Below are 22687 nucleotides of genomic sequence, written 5' to 3' on the forward strand. Positions count from 1 at the left end.
TTCTATAGAGGCCATCCCACCACCACCACTACACCAGACTCCTATAGGGGCCACCCCACCACCACCCTACCTCCACTACACCAGACTCCTATAGAGGCCACCCCACCAACACTACACCAGACTCCTATAGAGGTCACTCCACCACCTCTACACCAGACTCCTATAGAGGCCACCCACCACCACTACACCAGACTCCTATAGACACCACCCCACCACCACTACACCAGACTCCTATAGAGGCCACCCCACCACCACCACTACACCAGACTCCTATAGGGGCCACCCCACCACCACTACACCAGACTCCTATAGAGACCACCCCACCACCACTACACCAGACTCCTATAGAGGCCACCCCACCACCACTACACCAGACTCCTATAGAGGCCACCCCACCACCACCACACCAGACTCCTATAGGGGCAAACCCACCACCACCCCACCACAACTACACCAGACTCCTATAGAGGCCACCCCAACACCACTACACCAGACTCCTATAGGGGCCAACCCACCACCACTACACCAGACTCCTATAGAGGCCACCCCACCACCACCACACCAGACTCCTATAGGGGCAAACCCACCACCACCCCACCACCACTACACCAGACTCATATAGAGGCCACCCCACCACCACTACACCAGACTCCTATAGAGGCCACCCCACCACCACTACACCAGACTCCTATAGAGGCCACACCACCACCACTACACCAGACTCCTATAGGTGCCACCCCACCACCACTACACCAGACTCCTATAGAGGCCACCCCACCACCACCACACCAGACTCCTATAGGGGCAAACCCACCACCACCCCACCACCACTACACCAGACTCATATAGAGGCCACCCCACCACCACTACACCAGACTCCTATAGAGGCCACCCCACCACCATTACACCAGACTCCTATAGAGGCCACCCCACCACCACCACTACACCAGACTCCTATAGGGGCCACCCCACCACCACTACACCAGACTCCTATAGAGACCACCCCACCACCACTACACCAGACTCCTATAGAGGCCACCCCACCACCACTACACCAGACTCCTATAGAGGCCACCCCACCACCACCACACCAGACTCCTATAGGGGCAAACCCACCACCACCCCACCACAACTACACCAGACTCCTATAGAGGCCACCCCAACACCACTACACCAGACTCCTATAGGGGCCACCCCACCACCACTACACCAGACTCCTATAGAGGCCACCCCACCACCACCACACCAGACTCCTATAGGGGCAAACCCACCACCACCCCACCACCACTACACCAGACTCATATAGAGGCCACCCCACCACCACTACACCAGACTCCTATAGAGGCCACCCCACCACCACTACACCAGACTCCTATAGAGGCCACACCACCACCACTACACCAGACTCCTATAGGTGCCACCCCACCACCACTACACCAGACTCCTATAGAGGCCACCCCACCACCACCACACCAGACTCCTATAGGGGCAAACCCAACACCACCCCACCACCACTACACCAGACTCATATAGAGGCCACCCCACCACCACTACACCAGACTCCTATAGAGGCCACCCCACCACCATTACACCAGACTCATATAGGGGCCACCCAAACCACCACTATACTAGACTCCTATAGGGGCCACCCCAACACCACTACACCAGACTCCTATAGGGGCAAACCCACCACCACCCCACCACCACTACACCAGACTCCTATAGGGCCACCCCACCACCACCCCACCACCACTACACCAGACTCCTATAGGGGCCCCCCACCACCACTACACCAGACTCCTATAGGGCCACCCCACCACCACCACACCACCACTACTACACCAGCCTCCTATAGAGGCCACCCCACCACCACTATACCAGACTCCTATAGAGGCCACCCCACCACCACTACAAAAGACTCCAATAGGGGCCACCCCACCACCACCATACCAGACTCCTATAGAGGCCACCCCACCACCACTACACCAGAGTCCTATAGAGGTCACTCCACCACCACTACACCAGACTCCTATAGAGGCCACCCCACCACCACTATACCAGACTCCTATAGAGGCCACCCCACCACCACTACAAAAGACTCCAATAGGGGCCACCCCACCACCACTATACCAGACTCCTATAGAGGCCACCCCACCACCACTACACCAGAGTCCTATAGAGGCCACCCCACCACCACCACACCACCAGAATCCTATAGGGGCAAACCCACCACCACCCCACCACCACTACACCAGAGTCCTATAGAGGCCACCCCACCACCACTACACCAGACTCCTATAGAGGCCACCCCACCACCACTACACCAGACTCCTATAGAGGCCACCCCACCACCACTATACCAGCCTCCTATAGAGGCCACCCCACCACCACTACACCAGACTCCTATAGAGGCCACCCCACCACCACTACACCAGACTCCTATAGGGCCACCCCACCACCACCACACCAGACTCCTATAGAGGCCACCCCCCCACCACCACTACACCAGACTCCTACAACTTCCAGCGCCGACAGAGATGGCCGCCTCGCTTCGCGTTCCTAGGAAACTATGCAGTTTTTTGTTTTTTTACGTGTTATTTCTTACATTAGTACCCCAGGTCATCTTAGGTTTCATTACATACAGTCGAGAAGAACTACTGAATATAAGATCAGCATCAACTCACCATCAGTACGACCAAGAATATGTTTTTCGCGACGCGGATCCTGTGTTCTGCCTTACAAACAGGACAACGGAGTGGATCCTATGCAGCGACCCAAAAAAACGACTCCGAAAGAGAGGGAAACGAGGCGGTCTTCTGGTCAGACTCCGGAGACGGGCACAGCGCGCACCACTCCCTAGCATTCTTCTTGCCAATGTCCAGTCTCTTGACAACAAGGTTGATGAAATCCGAGCAAGGGTAGCATTCCAGAGGGACATCAGAGACTGTAACGTTCTTTGCTTCACGGAAACGTGGCTTACTGGAGAGACGCTATCCGAAGCGGCGGTGCAGCCAACAGGTTTCTCCACGCATCGCGCAGACAGGAAAAAACATCTTTCTGGTAAAAAGAGGGGCGGGGGCGTATGCCTTATGACTAACGTGACATGGTGCGATGAAAGAAACATACAGGAACTCAAATCCTTCTGTTCACCTGATTTAGAATTCCTCACAATCAAATGTAGACCGCATTATCTACCAAGAGAATTCTCTTCGATTATAATCACAGCCGTATATATCCCCCCCCAAGCAGACACATCGATGGCTCTGAACGAACTTTATTTAACTCTCTGCAAACTGGAAACAATTTATCCGAAGGCTGCATTCATTGTAGCTGGGGATTTTAACAAGGCTAATCTGAAAACAAGACTCCCCAAATTGTATCAACATATCGATTGCGCAACCAGGGGAGGAAAGACCTTGGACCATTGTTACTCTAACTTCCGCGACGCATATAAGGCCCTGCCCCGCCCCCCTTTCGGAAAAGCTGACCACGACTCCATTTTGTTGATCCCTGCCTACAGACAGAAACTAAAACAAGAGGCTCCCACGCTGAGGTCTGTCCAACGCTGGTCCGACCAAGCTGACTCCACACTCCAAGACTGCTTCCATCACGTGGACTGGGAGATGTTTCGTATTGCGTCAGATAACAACATTGACGAATACGCTGATTCGGTGTGCGAGTTCATTAGAACGTGCGTTGAAGATGTCGTTCCCATAGCAACGATTAAAACATTCCCTAACCAGAAACCGTGGATTGATGGCAGCATTCGTGTGAAACTGAAAGCGCGAACCACTGCTTTTAATCAGGGCAAGGTGTCTGGTAACATGACCGAATACAAACAGTGCAGCTATTCCCTCCGCAAGGCTATCTAACAAGCTAAGCGCCAGTACAGAGACAAAGTAGAATCTCAATTCAACGGCTCAGACACAAGAGGCATGTGGCAGGGTCTACAGTCAATCACGGACTACAGGAAGAAACCCAGCCCAGTCACGGACCAGGATGTCTTGCTCCCAGGCAGACTAAATAACTGTTTTGCCCGCTTTGAGGACAATACAGTGCCACTGACACGGCCTGCAACGAAAACATGCGGTCTCTCCTTCACTGCAGCCGAGGTGAGTAAGACATTTAAACGTGTTAACCCTCGCAAGGCTGCAGGCCCAGATGGCATCCCCAGCCGCGCCCTCAGAGCATGCGCAGACCAGCTGGCCGGTGTGTTTACGGACATATTCAATCAATCCCTATACCAGTCTGCTGTTCCCACATGCTTCAAGAGGGCCACCATTGTTCCTGTTCCCAAGAAAGCTAAGGTAACTGAGCTAAATGACTACCGCCCCGTAGCACTCACATCCGTCATCATGAAGTGCTTTGAGAGACTAGTCAAGGACCACATAACCTCCACCCTACCTGACACCCTAGACCCACTCCAATTTGCTTACCGCCCAAATAGGTCCACAGACGATGCAATCTCAACCACACTGCACACTGCCCTAACCCATCTGGACAAGAGGAATACCTATGTGAGAATGCTGTTCATCGACTACAGCTCGGCATTCAACACCATAGTACCCTCCAAGCTCGTCATCAAGCTCGAGACCCTGGGTCTCGACCCCGCCCTGTGCAACTGGGTACTGGACTTCCTGACGGGCCGCCCCCAGGTGGTGAGGGTAGGCAACAACATCTCCTCCCCGCTGATCCTCAACACTGGGGCCCCACAAGGTTGCGTTCTGAGCCCTCTCCTGTACTCCCTGTTCACCCACGACTGCGTGGCCACGCACGCCTCCAACTCAATCATCAAGTTTGCGGACGACACAACAGTGGTAGGCTTGATTACCAACAACGATGAGACGGCCTACAGGGAGGAGGTGAGGGCCCTCGGAGTGTGGTGTCAGGAAAACAACCTCACACTCAACGTCAACAAAACTAAGGAGATGATTGTGGACTTCAGGAAACAGCAGAGGGAACACCCCCCTATCCACATCGATGGAACAGTAGTGGAGAGGGTAGCAAGTTTTAAGTTCCTCGGCATACACATCACAGACAAACTGAATTGGTCCACTCACACAGACAGCATCGTGAAGAAGGCGCAGCAGCGCCTCTTCAACCTCAGGAGGCTGAAGAAATTCGGCTTGTCACCAAAAGCACTCACAAACTTCTACAGATGCACAATCGAGAGCATCCTGGCGGGCTGTATCACCGCCTGGTATGGCAACTGCACCGCCCTCAACCGTAAGGCTCTCCAGAGGGTAGTGAGGTCTGCACAACGCATCACCGGGGGCAAACTACCTGCCCTCCAGGACACCTACACCACCCGATGTCACAGGAAGGCCATAAAGATCATCAAGGACATCAACCACCCGAGCCACTGCCTGTTCACCCCGCTATCATCCAGAAGGCGAGGTCAGTACAGGTGCATCAAAGCTGGGACCGAGAGACTGAAAAACAGCTTCTATCTCAAGGCCATCAGACTGTTAAACAGCCACCACTAACACTGAGTGGCTGCTGCCAACACACTGACACTGACTCAACTCCAGCCACTTTAATAATGGGAATTGATGGGAAATGATGTAAATATATCACTAGCCACTTTAAACAATGCTACCTTCTATAAATGTTACTTACCCTACATTATTCATCTCATATGCATACGTATATACTGTACTCTATATCATCGACGGTATCCTTATGTAATACATGTATCACTAGCCACTTTATACTATACTATGCCACTTTGTTTACATACTCATCTCATTTGTACATACTGTACCCGATACCATCTACTGTATCTTGCCTATACTGCTCTGTACCATCACTCATTCATATATCCTTATGTACATATTCTTTATCCCCTTACACTGTGTACAAGACAGTAGTTTTGGAATTGTTAGTTAGATTACTTGTTATTACTGCATTGTCGGAACTAGAAGCACAAGCATTTCGCTACACTCGCATTAACATCTGCTAACCATGTGTATGTGACAAATAAAATTTGATTTGATTTGATTTGATTTGATTTATAGAGGCTACCCCACCACCACTATATCAGCCTCCTATAGAGGCCACCCCACCACCACTACACCAGACTCCTATAGAGGCCACCCCCCCACCACCACTACACCAGACTCCTATAGAGGCCACCCCACCACCACTATATCAGCCTCCTATAGAGGCCACCCCACCACCACTATACCAGACTGCTAAAGAGGTAACCCCACCACCACTACACCAGACTCCTATAGAGGCCACCCCACCACCACTATACCAGCCTCCTATAGAGGCCACCCCACCACCACTACACCAGACTCCTATAGAGGCCACCCCACCACCACTACACCAGACTCCTATAGAGGCCACCCCATCACCACTACACCAGACTCCTATAGAGGCCACCCCACCACCACTACACCAGACTCCTATAGAGGCCACCCCACCACCACTACACCAGACTCCTATAGAGGCCACCCCCCCACCTCCACTACACCAGACTCCTATAGAGGCCACCACACCACCACAACACCAGACTCCTATAGGGGCAAACCCACCACCACCCCACCACCACTACACCAGACTCCTATAGAGGCCACCCCACCACCACTATACCAGCCTCCTATAGAGGCCACCCCACCACCACTACACCAGACTCCTATAGAGGCCACCCCACCACCACTACACCAGACTCCTATAGAGGCCACCCCACCACCACTACACCAGACTCCTATAGAGGCCACCCCCGAACCACCTCTACACCAGACTCCTATAGAGGCCACCACCCCACCACCTCTACACCAGACTCCTATAGAGGTCACTCCACCACCACTACACCAGACTCATTCACCTAGGTAGAACTGGACCTATAGTAGAGGAATAACATGTAGAGTAACTGAAGCTTTTTTCCTGAAGGTACAGTCGTGTTAACCTGTAGTAGAGGATCTCCTGCTCCAGCTGCTGGATGTGTCTCTGTAGGACTGGTACTCTGCTGGCTTTAGCCTCCAGCTCTTTGACCTTCCCCATTCCACTGACCAGCGCCTGACGGGCATCCTCCACCTTCCTCCTCATGTCCCCCTGCTCCACCTGCAGTTGCCTGTTACACCCCTCTAACTCCGACACTGCCTCCCGCGACGACCTCAGCTCTTGCTCCAGCTTTTTATTAAACAGAATGGCCTCCTCCACCTGGCCATTCCGAGAGCTGTGGATCGGGTCAATCTCATGGAGGAGGCTCTGCAGGCTAGTGTACTGGCTACTGGTCTTCAGGCTAGAGTACTGGCTGGGGTCATGCTGGCTGCTGGGATTGCTGCTTTGGGTCGTCTTGATGTGGCTGAGGTTGTGGGTCTTGGTGTTCCCATGGCAGTTGTTGCTGCTGTGGGTCGTCCGGACAGATAGTTTGTGATGAGCGATGAAGCAGCCGCCCTCTGATTCGTGTTTGGAGTGGCTCTTCAACAGTCCTACCTGGGAGGGGACAGACAGACAACAGTAGGCTATGGCCAGTTCAGTGATGGGGGGATAATAGCCTGCTAAAACATAGCTTTTCCAATGCCAACTTTCCCATAAATATATTCATTTGAAAGTGTCAGTGTCTCTATTCTAAAACTTCATGATCCTTTACAGGGCTATGTTTTGTTACAGACTCAAAGCCTCCCATCAACACATAATAATAACAATACCACTGATGCCCATCTGGATACCCTTACCTGTAGTGCCAGGGAGCGGGCATCACTGCTCTGTAGAGCCGCCCTCATATCCTCCACCAGCTCCCTCAGACTGGCATTCTCATCCTGTAGTTTAGTTATCCTTTCCTCTGCTTCCTCCAGAGCCACAATCTCCTCGTAACACTCCCGGGTGCAGGAGGCGCGCAGCTGCCGACAGCCGGGCAAATGTCTATCTGAGTTCGGTGACGATCCCCGGCTCTCTCTCCCACCGGTCCCCAGAGATAGCATCTTCTTTCGCCGCCTCAGAGGGATCCTCAGGCGGATCTGAGTCTCTATATGCTCGCTGTCTTTCCCGACCAGTAACCTCCCGTTCTCATACTGGGACCCAGCCTTGGTGCTGAAGTATCCGCAGAGTTTAGCGTGGAACTGCCTGAAGGTAAACTCACTGGGCAGATTATCCAGGACCCCCACACACTCCTCCGACTCAGAGTCTTTGTTCAACCCCAAGATCTCGCACAGAATATTAAAGTCCTCCATGGATATCTTCCCATCTCCTGTACAGTCCATGTGGTGGAAGATCTCCTGCAAATACTGATCCAGTCCGGTCGCCAGAACTATAATTTCGTTCTCTACTCCCCGATCCAGTCCGTAGTGGTAAGCCAGGGTACTCGCTATCCATTGTGTCCTGCGGGCGGGTCGGCCGTACAGATCACAACTATCTTTAACCAATATTTTATCCATTCTTTTCAAATCAGTACAAATCCATTGATGAGAAGAAAACAAGTTGTGTATCAGTGATCATGTTGTAGCATCCTGTGTCCATGTTCTCTTTTCCGTGACTGAATAAAAGTGTATTTCTGCAGAGGAGCTCTCTGTGCGCGCAGGGCGTTTCTTTGAAGCGAGTTTTGGCTCAGCCCCTCAACACATATATACTGGGGCGACATTTGAAATGGTTTCCTCGAAAGTAGAGAAAGAAAATGTATGCTTTTCACGTTCACATCTTTCTAACGCAGGCTAGCCTACATTACACTATACTACAGAGTAGAACACATCATATTTTATAGAATAGAAAGCAAAATGAAATAAAATAATGGGATAGAATACAATACAATGTGCAATATCATATTGCGACCTGATAATAACGGTCCTGACATGTAGCTTATTTGAAACAATAGGGTTTAAACCAATCAACTGCTGTTCTATTGAGTTAGACCAGTTGATTAGCAGTTGGGACTGATGTCTGGTGGACCAACAGATATCAATGCGGCTTCATTGTTCTGTAATTGAGTCCTTGAGGGGGGTAATGGTTTGAAAAGCCTAAGTGGTATTCATGCACGAAACAAAATATTGAATGATTTAAAGATTTTGTTATAATAGTTTCTAACAGGTTGAAAAAAGTAATTGCTGAAAATAATGACAGTCTTAAATTACTAAAATATTGTGTGGGTTGTTTGTATTTTTTGTAAAAACATTGTTTGTTTTAGCATCAGAATAGTCTACAATCTTTTATCTAGTTCATAATTATCAGGATAATAGCAATGCTTGATTCTTCTAATCTAATCGGGCTTTCAAAGTTTCAGTTCGTTCCGGATTGGCCATTGTGATAAATAATATCCATTTCTTATGATATATTATGATGTCACAATGTAACTTTCACTCACCGCAACATTGTTACAAACAACTTGTGACACTGGCGATTGTAACGTTTACACGTTGTTGTCGCAACACTGGTTGCTAAGGTGACGTAAACAGTTCATGTGACATCCTACCGCATTTGATGTTATTCCGCCAAAAATGAAACCGTGATTCTACGTAATTATGAAAATAATTAGGCTATATACCATGTATCAGTGATGATATTGGTAAAAGATTTAAGGGACACAAACTGAAATAGCTGCCGAACTGCACCTCCAGTCTACCAAAGAGCTAAGGACTATTTCGTGTAGCGGTAAGTAGGAAGGTGATTCACAGAAAAGTTGACATGTAATTTTACTCAGATGATGTGAAAATGATGTGCCTGAAGGATCGGTAGGATCACCAACCCACACAGGCAAGCAGGACAGTAAACGGTAGGCTTGTGCATTGTGAATTATGATTTTAAAAGTTGCATAATAATGTAGAGCTGTATCTTGTATTGTTGTATGCGTAGCATTTACTCATTGTTGTTAGGAGTGTAGAGCATGACATTTGTTATTTTAAGAATAAAATAATGAACATTTACTTTGTTTGGCTGCAACGTAATTTATTATATGTATTTATATTTATTTTTGACGAAGTTAGAAATAACAATATTTGTTCCCTTGGCAGGTCTGTTATTCAGTCAGTTACATTGTCTATTAACCAGATAAAGCTGTGACTGAACCATGGAGTCCAGATCGCTGTGTGAGGAACCAGACTCCAAGAGCTCTCTACCCTGTCCCTCTCCACCAGACTCTGATTTGGGGGAGGACACAGAGACAGAAGGGTGTGGGAGAGACAGGGACAGGGAGGACATGTTCCCAGGGGGACAAGAACATAGAGACCAGGACAGGTCATATTCGGAGTCCAGCTCACCTGTGGATGTCATCGTTACGACAGACAGCAAAGACATACCCGATGACCTGACCAGTACAAACAGCAAAGATGGCTCCCATGTCGTCAAATGGACTGTCAGCATTGTTATAGCCATTCCTAAAGGTACACTACCGTATATTGGGACTATACATATTACAACAGGCAAGCACATTATAAATAGAAATGTCAACACAAAATACAGTAGCACCCACAAACACATTGGCAAACAGCAGAATTGCGCAGCATTTGAATTCACAAACATTAATTTTATAGAAAACAGAGAAGAAAATCAATGTTACTTGTTTATAGTTACTAAAATTATAGCATACACACAAGAGTCCTTGACATCACCCCTAACTGTCCCCTATATCATAGAGCTACATTACCCCTATATGTATATCACCCATATCTGTCCCCTATCTGTCCCCTATATCATAGAGCTACATTACCCCTATATGTATATCACCCCTATCTGTCCCCTAACTGTCCCCTATCTGTCCTCTATACCATAGAACTACATTACCCTCTCTGTCCTCTATACCATAGAGCTACATTACCCCATAAGTATATCACCCCTATCTGTCCCCTATATCATTGACCCTATATCATTGACCATAGAGCTACATTACCCCTATATGTATATCACCCCTATCTGTCCCCTATCTGTCCCCTATATCATAGAGCTGCATCACCCCTATCTGTCCTCTATATCATGAAGCTGTATCACCCTATCTGTCCCCTATATCATAGAGCTGCATCACCCTATCTGTCCCCTATATCATAGAGCTGCATCACCCCTATCTGTCCCCTATCTGTCCTCTATATCATAGAGCTGCATCACCCCTATCTGTCCCCTATACCATTGACCTACATCACCCTCTCTGTCCTCTATACCATGGAGCTACATTACCCCTATCTGTCCCCTATACCATGGAGCTACATTACCCCTATCTGTCCCCTATACCATGGAGCTACATTACCCCTATCTGTCCCCTATAACATGGAGCTACATTACAACTATCTGTCCCCTATACCATGGAGCTACATTACCCCTATCTGTCCCCTATACCATGGAGCTATATTACCCCTATCTGTCCCCTATTCCATAAAGCCAAACTACCCCTATCTGTCCCCTATACCATGGAGCTACATTACCCCTATCTGTCCCCATATACCATAAAGCTAAACTACCCCTATCTGTCCCCTATACCATAAAGCTAAACTACCCCTATCTGTCCCCTATACCATGGAGCTACATTACCCCTATCTGTCTCCTATACCATGGAGCTAAACTACCCCCATCTGTCCCCTGTACCATGGAGCTACATTACCCCTATCTGTCCCCTATACCATGGAGCTAAACTACCCCTATCTGTCCCCTATACCATGGAGCTACATTACCCCTATCTGTCCCCTATACCATGGAGCTAAACTACCCCTATCTGTCTCCTATACCATGGAGATACATCACCCCTCTGTCCCCTTTCTGTCCTCTATCCCATAGACACATCACCCCTATCTGTCCCCTATCTGTCCTCTATACAATAGAGCTACATTACCCCATATGTATATCACCCCTATCTGTCCCCTATATCATTGACCTAAATCACCCCCTCTGTCCTCTATACCATAGAGCTAAATTACCCCATATGTATATCACACCCTTCTGGCCTCTATCTGTCCTCTATCCCAAAGAGATACATCACCTCTCTGTCCTTCGTCCCATAGAGATACATCACCCCTCTGTCCTCTATCCCAAAGAGATACATCACCTCTCTGTCCTTCGTCCCATAGAGATAAATCACCCTTCTGTCCTCTATTCCATAGAGATACATCACCCCTCTGTCCCATATCTCTCCTCTATCCCATAGAGATACATCACTCCTCTGTCCTCTTTCTGTCCTCTATCCCATAGAGATACATCACCCCTCTGTCCCCTCTATCCCATATTGATACATCACCCCTCTGTCCTCTATCTGTCTTCTATCCCATACAGATACATCACCTCTCTGTCTTCTATCCCATAGAGATACATCACCCCTCTGTCCTCTATCTATCCTCTATCCCATAGAGATAAATCACCTCTCTGTCCTCTATCCCATAGAGATACATCACCCCTCTGTCCTCTATCCCATAGAGATACATCACCCCTCTGTCCTCTATCCCATAGAAATACATCACCCCTCTGTCCTCTATTCCATAGAGATACATCACCCCTCTGTCCTCTATCCCATAGAGATACATCACCCCTCTGTCCTCTATCTGTCCTCTATCCCATAGAGATACATCACCTCTCTGTCCTTCGTCCCATAGAGATACATCACCCTTCTGTCCTCTATCCCATAGAGATACATAACCCCTCTGTCCCATATCTCTCCTCTATCCCATAGAGATACATCACCCCTCTGTCCTCTATCCCCATCACCCCTCTGTCCTCTATCTTTCTTTATCCCATAGAGATACATCACCCCTCTGTCCTCTTTCTGTCCTCTATCCCAAAGAGATACATCAACCCTCTGTCCTCTATCCCATAGAGATACATCACCCCTCCGTCCCCTTTCTGTCCTCTATCTGTCCTCTACCCATACAGATACATCACCCCTCAGTCCTCTATCCCATAGAGATACATCACCCCTCTGTCCCCTCTCTGTCCTCTATCTGTCCTCTACCCATACAGATACATCACCCCTCAGTCCTCTATCCTATAGAGATACATCACCCCTCTGTCCTCTATCCCATAGAGATACATCACCCCTCTGTCCTCTATCCCATTGAGATACATCACCCCTGTGTCCTCTATCTGTCCTCTGTCCCATAGAGATATATCACCCCTCTGTCCCCTCTCTGTCCTCTATCCCATATTGATACATCACCCCTCTGTCCTCTATCTTTCCTCTATCCCATACAGATACATCACCTCTCTGTACTCTATCCCATAGAGATACATCACCCCTCTGTCCCCTCTATGTCCTCTATCTGTCCTCTATCCCATATTGATACATCACCCCTCTGTCCTCTATCTTTCCTCTATCCCATACAGATACATCACCTCTCTGTCCTCTATCCCATAGAGATACATCACCCCTTTGTCCCCTCTCTGTCCTCTATCTGTCCTCTATCCCATAGAGATACATCACCTCTCTGTCCTCTATCCAATAGAGACACATCACCCCTCTGTCCCCTCTCTGTCCTCTATCCCATAGAGATACATCACCCCTCTGTCCTCTATCCCATAGAGACACATCACCCCTCTTTCCTCTTTCTGTCCTCTATCCCATAGAGACACATCACCCCTCTGTCCTCTTTCTGTCCTCTATCCCATAGAGATACATCATCCCTCTGTCCTCTATCTGTCCTCTATCCCATAGAGATACATCACCCCTCTGCCCTCTATCCCATACAGATACATCACCCTCTGTCATCTCTCTGTCCTCTATCCCATAGAGATACATCACCCCTCTGTCCCCTCTCTGTCCTCTATCCAATACAGATACATCACCCCTCTGTCCTCTATCTGTCCTCTATCCCATAGAGATACATCACCCCTCTGTCCTGTATCCCATAGAGATACATCACCCCTCTGTCCTCTATCTGTCCTCTATCCCATATTGATACATCACCCTTCTGTCGTCTATCCCATAGAGATACATCAACTCTCTGTCCTCTATCTGTCCTCTATCCCATATTGATACATCACCCTTCTGTCCTCTATCCCATAGAGATACATCAGCCCTCTGTCCTCTATCTGTCCTCTATCCCATATTGATACATCACCCTTCTGGCCTCTATTTGTCCCCTATCCCATAGAGATACATCACCCCTCTGTCCTCTATCCCAAAGAGATACATCACCTCTCTGTCCTTCGTCCCATAGAGATACATCACCCTTCTGTCCTCTATCCCTTAGAGATACATCACCCCTCTGTCCCATATCTCTCCTCTATCCCATAGAGATACATCACTCCTCTGTCCTCTTTCTGTCCTCTATCCCATAGAGATACATCAACCCCTCTGTCCTCTATCTGTCTTCTATCCCATAGAGATACATCACCCCTCTGTCCTCTATCTATCCTCTATCCCATAGAGATAAATCACCTCTCTGTCCTCTATCCCATAGAGATACATCACCCCTCTGTCCTCTATCCCATAGAGATACATCACCCCTCTGTCCTCTATCCCATAGAGATACATCACCCCTCTGTCCTCTATCCCATAGAGATACATCACCCCTCTGTCCTCTATCCCATAGAGATACATCACCCCTCTGTCCTCTATTCCATAGAGATACATCACCCCTCTGTCCTCTATCCCATAGAGATACATCAGCCCTCTGTCCCATATCTCTCCTCTATCCCATAGAGATACATCACCCCTCTGTCCTCTATCTGTCCTCTATCCCATAGAGATACATCACCCTTCTGTCCTCTATCCCATAGAGATACATCACCCCTCTGTCCCATATCTCTCCTCTATCCCATAGAGATACATCACCCCTCTGTCCTCTTTCTGTCCTCTATCCCATAGAGATACATCACCCCTCTGTCCCCTCTCTGTCCTCTATCCCATAGAGATACATCACCCCTCTGGCCTCTATCCCCATCACCCCTCTGTCCTCTATCTGTCCTCTATCCCATAGAGATACATCACCTCTCTCTCCTCTTTCTGTCCTCTATCCCAAAGAGATACATCAACCCTCTGTCCTCTATCCCATAGAGATACATCACCCCTCCGTCCCCTTTCTGTCCTCTATCTGTCCTCTACCCATACAGATACATCACCCCTCTGTCCTCTATCCCCATCACCCCTCTGTCCTCTATCTGTCTTCTATCCCATACAGATACATCACCTCTCTGTCTTCTATCCCATAGAGATACATCACCCCTCTGTCCTCTATCTATCCTCTATCCCATAGAGATACATCACCCCTCTGTCCTCTATCTATCCTCTATCCCATAGAGATAAATTACCTCTCTGTCCTCTATCCCATAGAGATACATCACCCCTCTGTCCTCTATCCCATAGAGATACATCACCCCTCTGTCCTCTATCCCATAGAGATACATCACCCCTCTGTCCTCTATTCCATAGAGATACATCACCCCTCTGTCCTCTATCCCATAGAGATACATCACCGCTCTGTCCCATATCTCTCCTCTATCCCATAGAGATACATCACCCCTCTGTCCTCTATCTGTCCTCTATCCCATAGAGATACATCACCTCTCTGTCCTCTTTCTGTCCTCTATCCCAAAGAGATACATCAACCCTCTGTCCTCTATCCCATAGAGATACATCACCCCTCCGTCCCCTTTCTGTCCTCTATCTGTCCTCTACCCATACAGATACATCACCCCTCTGTCCTCTATCCCCATCACCCCTCTGTCCTCTATCTGTCTTCTATCCCATACAGATACATCACCTCTCTGTCTTCTATTCCATAGAGATACATCACCCCTCTGTCCTCTATCTATCCTCTATCCCATAGAGATAAATCACCTCTCTGTCCTCTATCCCATAGAGATACATCACCCCTCTGTCCTCTATTCCATAGAGATACATCACCCCTCTGTCTTCTATCCCATACAGATACATCACCCCTCTGTCCTCTATCCCATATTGATACATCGACTCTCTGTCCTCTATCCCATAGAGATACATCACCCCTCTGTCCTCTATCCCATTGAGATACATCACCCCTGTGTCCTCTATCTGTCCTCTGTCCCATAGAGATACATCACCCCTCTGTCCCCTCTCTGTCCTCTATCCCATATTGATACATCACCCCTCTGTCCTCTATCTGTCCTCTATCCCATAGAGATACATCACCCCTCTGTCCCCTCTATGTCCTCTATCTGTCCTCTATCCCATATTGATACATCACCCCTCTATCTGTCCTCTATCCCATACAGATACATCACCTCTCTGTCCTCTATCCCATAGAGATACATCACCCCTTTGTCCCCTCTCTGTCCTCTATCTGTCCTCTATCCCATAGAGATACATCACCTCTCTGTCCTATATCCAATAGAGACACATCACCCCTCTGTCCCCTCTCTGTCCTCTATCCCATAGAGATACATCACCCCTTTGTCCCCTCTCTGTCCTCTATCTTTCCTCTATCCCATAGAGATACATCACCTCTCTGTCCTCTATCCAATAGAGACACATCACCCCTCTGTCCCCTCTCTGTCCTCTATCCCATAGAGATACATCACCCCTCTATCCTCTATCTATCCTCTATCCCATAGAGATAAATCACCTCTCTGTCCTCTATCCCATAGAGATACATCACCCCTCTGTCCTCTATCCCATAGAGATACATCACCCCTCTGTCCTCTATCCCATAGAGATACATCACCCCTCTGTCCTCTATTCCATAGAGATACATCACCCCTCTGTCCTCTATCCCATAGAGATACATCACCCCTCTGTCCCATATCTCTCCTCTATCCCATAGAGATACATCACCCCTCTGTCCTCTATCTGTCCTCTATCCCATAGAGATACATCACCTCTCTGTCCTCTTTCTGTCCTCTATCCCAAAGAGATACATCAACCCTCTGTCCTCTATCCCATAGAGATACATCACCCCTCCGTCCCCTTTCTGTCCTCTATCTGTCCTCTACCCATACAGATACATCACCCCTCTGTCCTCTATCCCCATCACCCCTCTGTCCTCTATCTGTCTTCTATCCCATACAGATACATCACCTCTCTGTCTTCTATCCCATAGAGATACATCACCCCTCTGTCCTCTATCTATCCTCTATCCCATAGAGATAAATCACCTCTCTGTCCTCTATTCCATAGAGATACATCACCCCTCTGTCTTCTATCCCATACAGATACATCACCCCTCTGTCCTCTATCCCATATTGATACATCGACTCTCTGTCCTCTATCCCATAGAGATACATCACCCCTCTGTCCTCTATCCCATTGAGATACATCACCCCTGTGTCCTCTATCTGTCCTCTGTCCCATAGAGATACATCACCCCTCTGTCCCCTCTCTGTCCTCTATCCCATATTGATACATCACCCCTCTGTCCTCTATCTGTCCTCTATGCCATAGAGATACATCACCCCTCTGTCCTCTATCCCATACAGATACATCACCTCTCTGTACTCTATCCCATAGAGATACATCACCCCTCTGTCCCCTCTATGTCCTCTATCTGTCCTCTATCCCATATTGATACATCACCCCTCTATCTGTCCTCTATCCCATACAGATACATCACCTCTCTGTCCTCTATCCCATAGAGATACATCACCCCTTTGTCCCCTCTCTGTCCTTTATCTGTCCTCTATCCCATAGAGATACATCACCTCTCTGTCCTCTATCCAATAGAGACACATCACCCCTCTGTCCACTCTCTGTCCTCTATCCCATAGAGATACATCACCACTCTGTCCTCTATCCCATAGAGATACATCACCCCTCTGTCCTCTTTCTGTCCTCTTTCTGTCCTCTATCCCATAGAGACACATCACCCCTCTGTCCTCTTTCTGTCCTCTATCCCATAGAGATACATCATCCCTCTGTCCTCTATCTGTCCTCTATCCCATAGAGATACATCACCCCTCTGTCCTCTTTCTGTTCTCTATCCCATAGAGATACATCACCCCTCTGTCCTCTATCCCATACAGATACATCACCCCTCTGTCATCTCTCTGTCCTCTATCCCATAGAGAAACATCACCCCTCTGTCCCCTCTCTGTCCTCTATCCCATAGAGATACATCACCCCTCTGTCCTCTATCTGTCCTCTATCCCATATTGATACATCACCCTTCTGTCCTCTATCCCATAGAGATACATCACCCCTCTGTCCTCTATCCCATAGAGATACATCACCCCTCTGTCCTCTATCCCATAGAGATACATCACCCCTCTGTCCTCTATCTGTCCTCTATCCCATAGAGATACATCACCTCTCTGTCCTCTTTCTGTCCTCTATCCCAAAGAGATACATCAACCCTCTGTCCTCTATCCCATAGAGATACATCACCCCTCCGTCCCCTTTCTGTCCTCTATCTGTCCTCTACCCATACAGATACATCACCCCTCTGTCCTCTATCCCCATCACCCCTCTGTCCTCTATCTGTCTTCTATCCCATACAGATACATCACCTCTCTGTCTTCTATCCCATAGAGATACATCACCCCTCTGTCCTCTATCTATCCTCTATCCCATAGAGATAAATCACCTCTCTGTCCTCTATTCCATAGAGATACATCACCCCTCTGTCTTCTATCCCATACAGATACATCACCCCTCTGTCCTCTATCCCATATTGATACATCGACTCTCTGTCCTCTATCCCATAGAGATACATCACCCCTCTGTCCTCTATCCCATTGAGATACATCACCCCTGTGTCCTCTATCTGTCCTCTGTCCCATAGAGATACATCACCCCTCTGTCCCCTCTCTGTCCTCTATCCCATATTGATACATCACCCCTCTGTCCTCTATCTGTCCTCTATGCCATAGAGATACATCACCCCTCTGTCCTCTATCCCATACAGATACATCACCTCTCTGTACTCTATCCCATAGAGATACATCACCCCTCTGTCCCCTCTATGTCCTCTATCTGTCCTCTATCCCATATTGATACATCACCCCTCTATCTGTCCTCTATCCCATACAGATACATCACCTCTCTGTCCTCTATCCCATAGAGATACATCACCCCTTTGTCCCCTCTCTGTCCTTTATCTGTCCTCTATCCCATAGAGATACATCACCTCTCTGTCCTCTATCCAATAGAGACACATCACCCCTCTGTCCACTCTCTGTCCTCTATCCCATAGAGATACATCACCACTCTGTCCTCTATCCCATAGAGATACATCACCCCTCTGTCCTCTTTCTGTCCTCTTTCTGTCCTCTATCCCATAGAGACACATCACCCCTCTGTCCTCTTTCTGTCCTCTATCCCATAGAGATACATCATCCCTCTGTCCTCTATCTGTCCTCTATCCCATAGAGATACATCACCCCTCTGTCCTCTTTCTGTTCTCTATCCCATAGAGATACATCACCCCTCTGTCCTCTATCCCATACAGATACATCACCCCTCTGTCATCTCTCTGTCCTCTATCCCATAGAGAAACATCACCCCTCTGTCCCCTCTCTGTCCTCTATCCCATAGAGATACATCACCCCTCTGTCCTCTATCTGTCCTCTATCCCATATTGATACATCACCCTTCTAGCCTCTATCTGTCCCCTATCCCATAGAGATACATCAACCTTCTGTCCTCTATCCCATAGAGATACATCACCCTTCTGTCCTCTATCCCTTAGACATACATCACCCTCTGTCCCATATCTCTCCTCTATCCCATAGAGATACATCACTCCTCTGTCCTCTTTCTGTCCTCTATCCCTTAGAGATACATCACCCCTCTGTCCTCTATCTATCCTCTATCCCATAGAGATAAATCACCTCTCTGTCCTCTATCCCATAGAGATACATCACCCCTCTGTCCTCTATTCCATAGAGATACATCACCCCTCTGTCCTCTATCCCATAGAGATACATCACCCCTCTATCTGTCCTCTATCCCATAGAGATACATCACCTCTCTGTCCTCTATTCCATAGAGATACATCACCCCTCTGTCCTCTATTCCACAGAGATACATCACCCCTCTGTCCTCTATCCCATAGAGATACATCACACCTCTGTCCTCTATCTGTCCTCTATCCCATAGAGATACATCACCTCTCTGTCCTTCGTCCCATAGAGATACATCACCCTTCTGTCCTCTATCCCATAGAGATACATCACCCCTCTGTCCCATATCTCTCCTCTATCCAATAGAGATACATCACCCCTCTGTCCTCTTTCTGTCCTATATCCCATAGAGATACATCAACCCTCTGTCCCCTCTCTGTCCTCTATCCCATATTGATACATCACCCCTCTGTCCCCTTTCTGTCCTCTATCCCATAGAGATACATCACCCCTCTGTCCTCTATCTGTCTTCTATCCCATACAGATACATCACCTCTCTGTCTTCTATCCCATACAGATACATCACCCCTCTGTCCTCTATCTATCCTCTATCCCATAGAGATACATCACCTCTCTGTCCTCTATCCCATAGAGATACATCACCCCTCTGTCCTCTATTCCATAGAGATACATCACCCCTCTGTCCTCTATCCCATACAGATACATCACCCCTCTGTCCTCTATCCCATACAGATACATCACTCCTCTGTCCTCTATCCCATAGAGATACATCACCCCTCTGTCCTCTATCCCATAGAAATACATCACCCCTCTGTCCTCTATTCCATAGAGATACATCACCCCTCTGTCCTCTATCCCATAGAGATACATCACCCCTCTGTCCTCTATCTGTCCTCTATCCCATAGAGATACATCACCTCTCTGTCCTTCGTCCCATAGAGATACATCACCCTTCTGTCCTCTATCCCATAGAGATACATCACCCCTCTGTCCCATATCTCTCCTCTATCCAATAGAGATACATCACCCCTCTGTCCTCTATCCCCATCACCCCTCTGTCCTCTATCTTTCTTTATCCCATAGAGATACATCACCCCTCTGTCCTCTTTCTGTCCTCTATCCCAAAGAGATACATCAACCCTCTGTCCCCTATCCCATAGAGATACATCACCCCTCCGTCCCCTTTCTGTCCTCTATCTGTCCTCTACCCATACAGATACATCACCCCTCAGTCCTCTATCCCATAGAGATACATCACCCCTCTGTCCCCTCTCTGTCCTCTATCTGTCCTCTACCCATACAGATACATCACCCCTCAGTCCTCTATCCTATAGAGATACATCACCCCTCTGTCCTCTATCCCATAGAGATACATCACCCCTCTGTCCTCTATCCCATTGAGATACATCACCCCTGTGTCCTCTATCTGTCCTCTGTCCCATAGAGATATATCACCCCTCTGTCCCCTCTCTGTCCTCTATCCCATATTGATACATCACCCCTCTGTCCTCTATCTTTCCTCTATCCCATACAGATACATCACCTCTCTGTACTCTATCCCATAGAGATACATCACCCCTCTGTCCCCTCTATGTCCTCTATCTGTCCTCTATCCCATATTGATACATCACCCCTCTGTCCTCTATCTTTCCTCTATCCCATACAGATACATCACCTCTCTGTCCTCTATCCCATAGAGATACATCACCCCTTTGTCCCCTCTCTGTCCTCTATCTGTCCTCTATCCCATAGAGATACATCACCTCTCTGTCCTATATCCAATAGAGACACATCACCCCTCTGTCCCCTCTCTGTCCTCTATCCCATAGAGATACATCACCCCTTTGTCCCCTCTCTGTCCTCTATCTGTCCTCTATCCCATAGAGATACATCACCTCTCTGTCCTCTATCCAATAGAGACACATCACCCCTCTGTCCCCTCTCTGTCCTCTATCCCATAGAGATACATCACCCCTCTGTCCTCTATCCCATAGAGACACATCACCCCTCTGTCCTCTTTCTGTCCTCTATCCCATAGAGACACATCACCCCTCTGTCCTCTTTCTGTCCTCTATCCCATAGAGATACATCATCCCTCTGTCCTCTATCTGTCCTCTATCCCATAGAGATACATCACCCCTCTGTCCTCTTTCTGTTCTCTATCCCATAGAGATACATCACCCCTCTGTCCTCTATCCCATACAGATACATCACCCCTCTGTCATCTCTCTGTCCTCTATCCCATAGAGAAACATCACCCCTCTGTCCCCTCTCTGTCCTCTATCCCATAGAGATACATCACCCCTCTGTCCTCTATCTGTCCTCTATCCCATATTGATACATCACCCTTCTGTCCTCTATCCCATAGAGATACATCACCCCTCTGTCCTCTATCCCATAGAGATACATCACCCCTCTGTCCTCTATCCCATAGAGATACATCACCCCTCTGTCCTCTATCTGTCCTCTATCCCATAGAGATACATCACCTCTCTGTCCTCTTTCTGTCCTCTATCCCAAAGAGATACATCAACCCTCTGTCCTCTATCCCATAGAGATACATCACCCCTCCGTCCCCTTTCTGTCCTCTATCTGTCCTCTACCCATACAGATACATCACCCCTCTGTCCTCTATCCCCATCACCCCTTTGTCCTCTATCTGTCTTCTATCCCATACAGATACATCACCTCTCTGTCTTCTATCCCATAGAGATACATCACCCCTCTGTCCTCTATCTATCCTCTATCCCATAGAGATAAATCACCTCTCTGTCCTCTATTCCATAGAGATACATCACCCCTCTGTCTTCTATCCCATACAGATACATCACCCCTCTGTCCTCTATCCCATATTGATACATCGACTCTCTGTCCTCTATCCCATAGAGATACATCACCCCTCTGTCCTCTATCCCATTGAGATACATCACCCCTGTGTCCTCTATCTGTCCTCTGTCCCATAGAGATACATCACCCCTCTGTCCCCTCTCTGTCCTCTATC

At 48.3% G+C, this 22687-nt stretch overlaps 2 protein-coding genes across 2 annotated transcripts in view; one reads left to right on the forward strand and one right to left on the reverse strand.

The window, feature by feature from the left end:
- Positions 1–6788: 6788 nt before the first annotated feature.
- Positions 6789–8487, reverse strand: efcc1 (EF-hand and coiled-coil domain containing 1). The gene is made up of 2 exons (XM_021592126.2): positions 7686–8487; positions 6789–7443 (listed from the first exon to the last, which is right to left on the reverse strand). Exons 1-2 carry the CDS (start codon positions 8382–8384, stop codon positions 6829–6831), a joined length of 1314 nt encoding a protein of 437 aa, XP_021447801.2. The 5' UTR covers positions 8385–8487; the 3' UTR covers positions 6789–6828.
- Positions 8488–9956: 1469 nt separating this feature from the next.
- The window catches only part of cfap92 (cilia and flagella associated protein 92 (putative)), a 144740-nt gene continuing 132009 nt past the window's right edge, over positions 9957–22687 (forward strand). The window contains exon 1 of the mRNA XM_036984381.1: positions 9957–10319. Coding sequence (XP_036840276.1) covers positions 10007–10319 — 313 coding nt within the window. The 5' untranslated portion in view covers positions 9957–10006. The remainder of the gene's footprint in view (positions 10320–22687) is intronic.

The sequence above is a fragment of the Oncorhynchus mykiss genome, chromosome 7 (genome assembly GCF_013265735.2).
Source record: "Oncorhynchus mykiss isolate Arlee chromosome 7, USDA_OmykA_1.1, whole genome shotgun sequence".
Classification (NCBI taxonomy): Eukaryota; Metazoa; Chordata; class Actinopteri; order Salmoniformes; family Salmonidae; genus Oncorhynchus; species Oncorhynchus mykiss.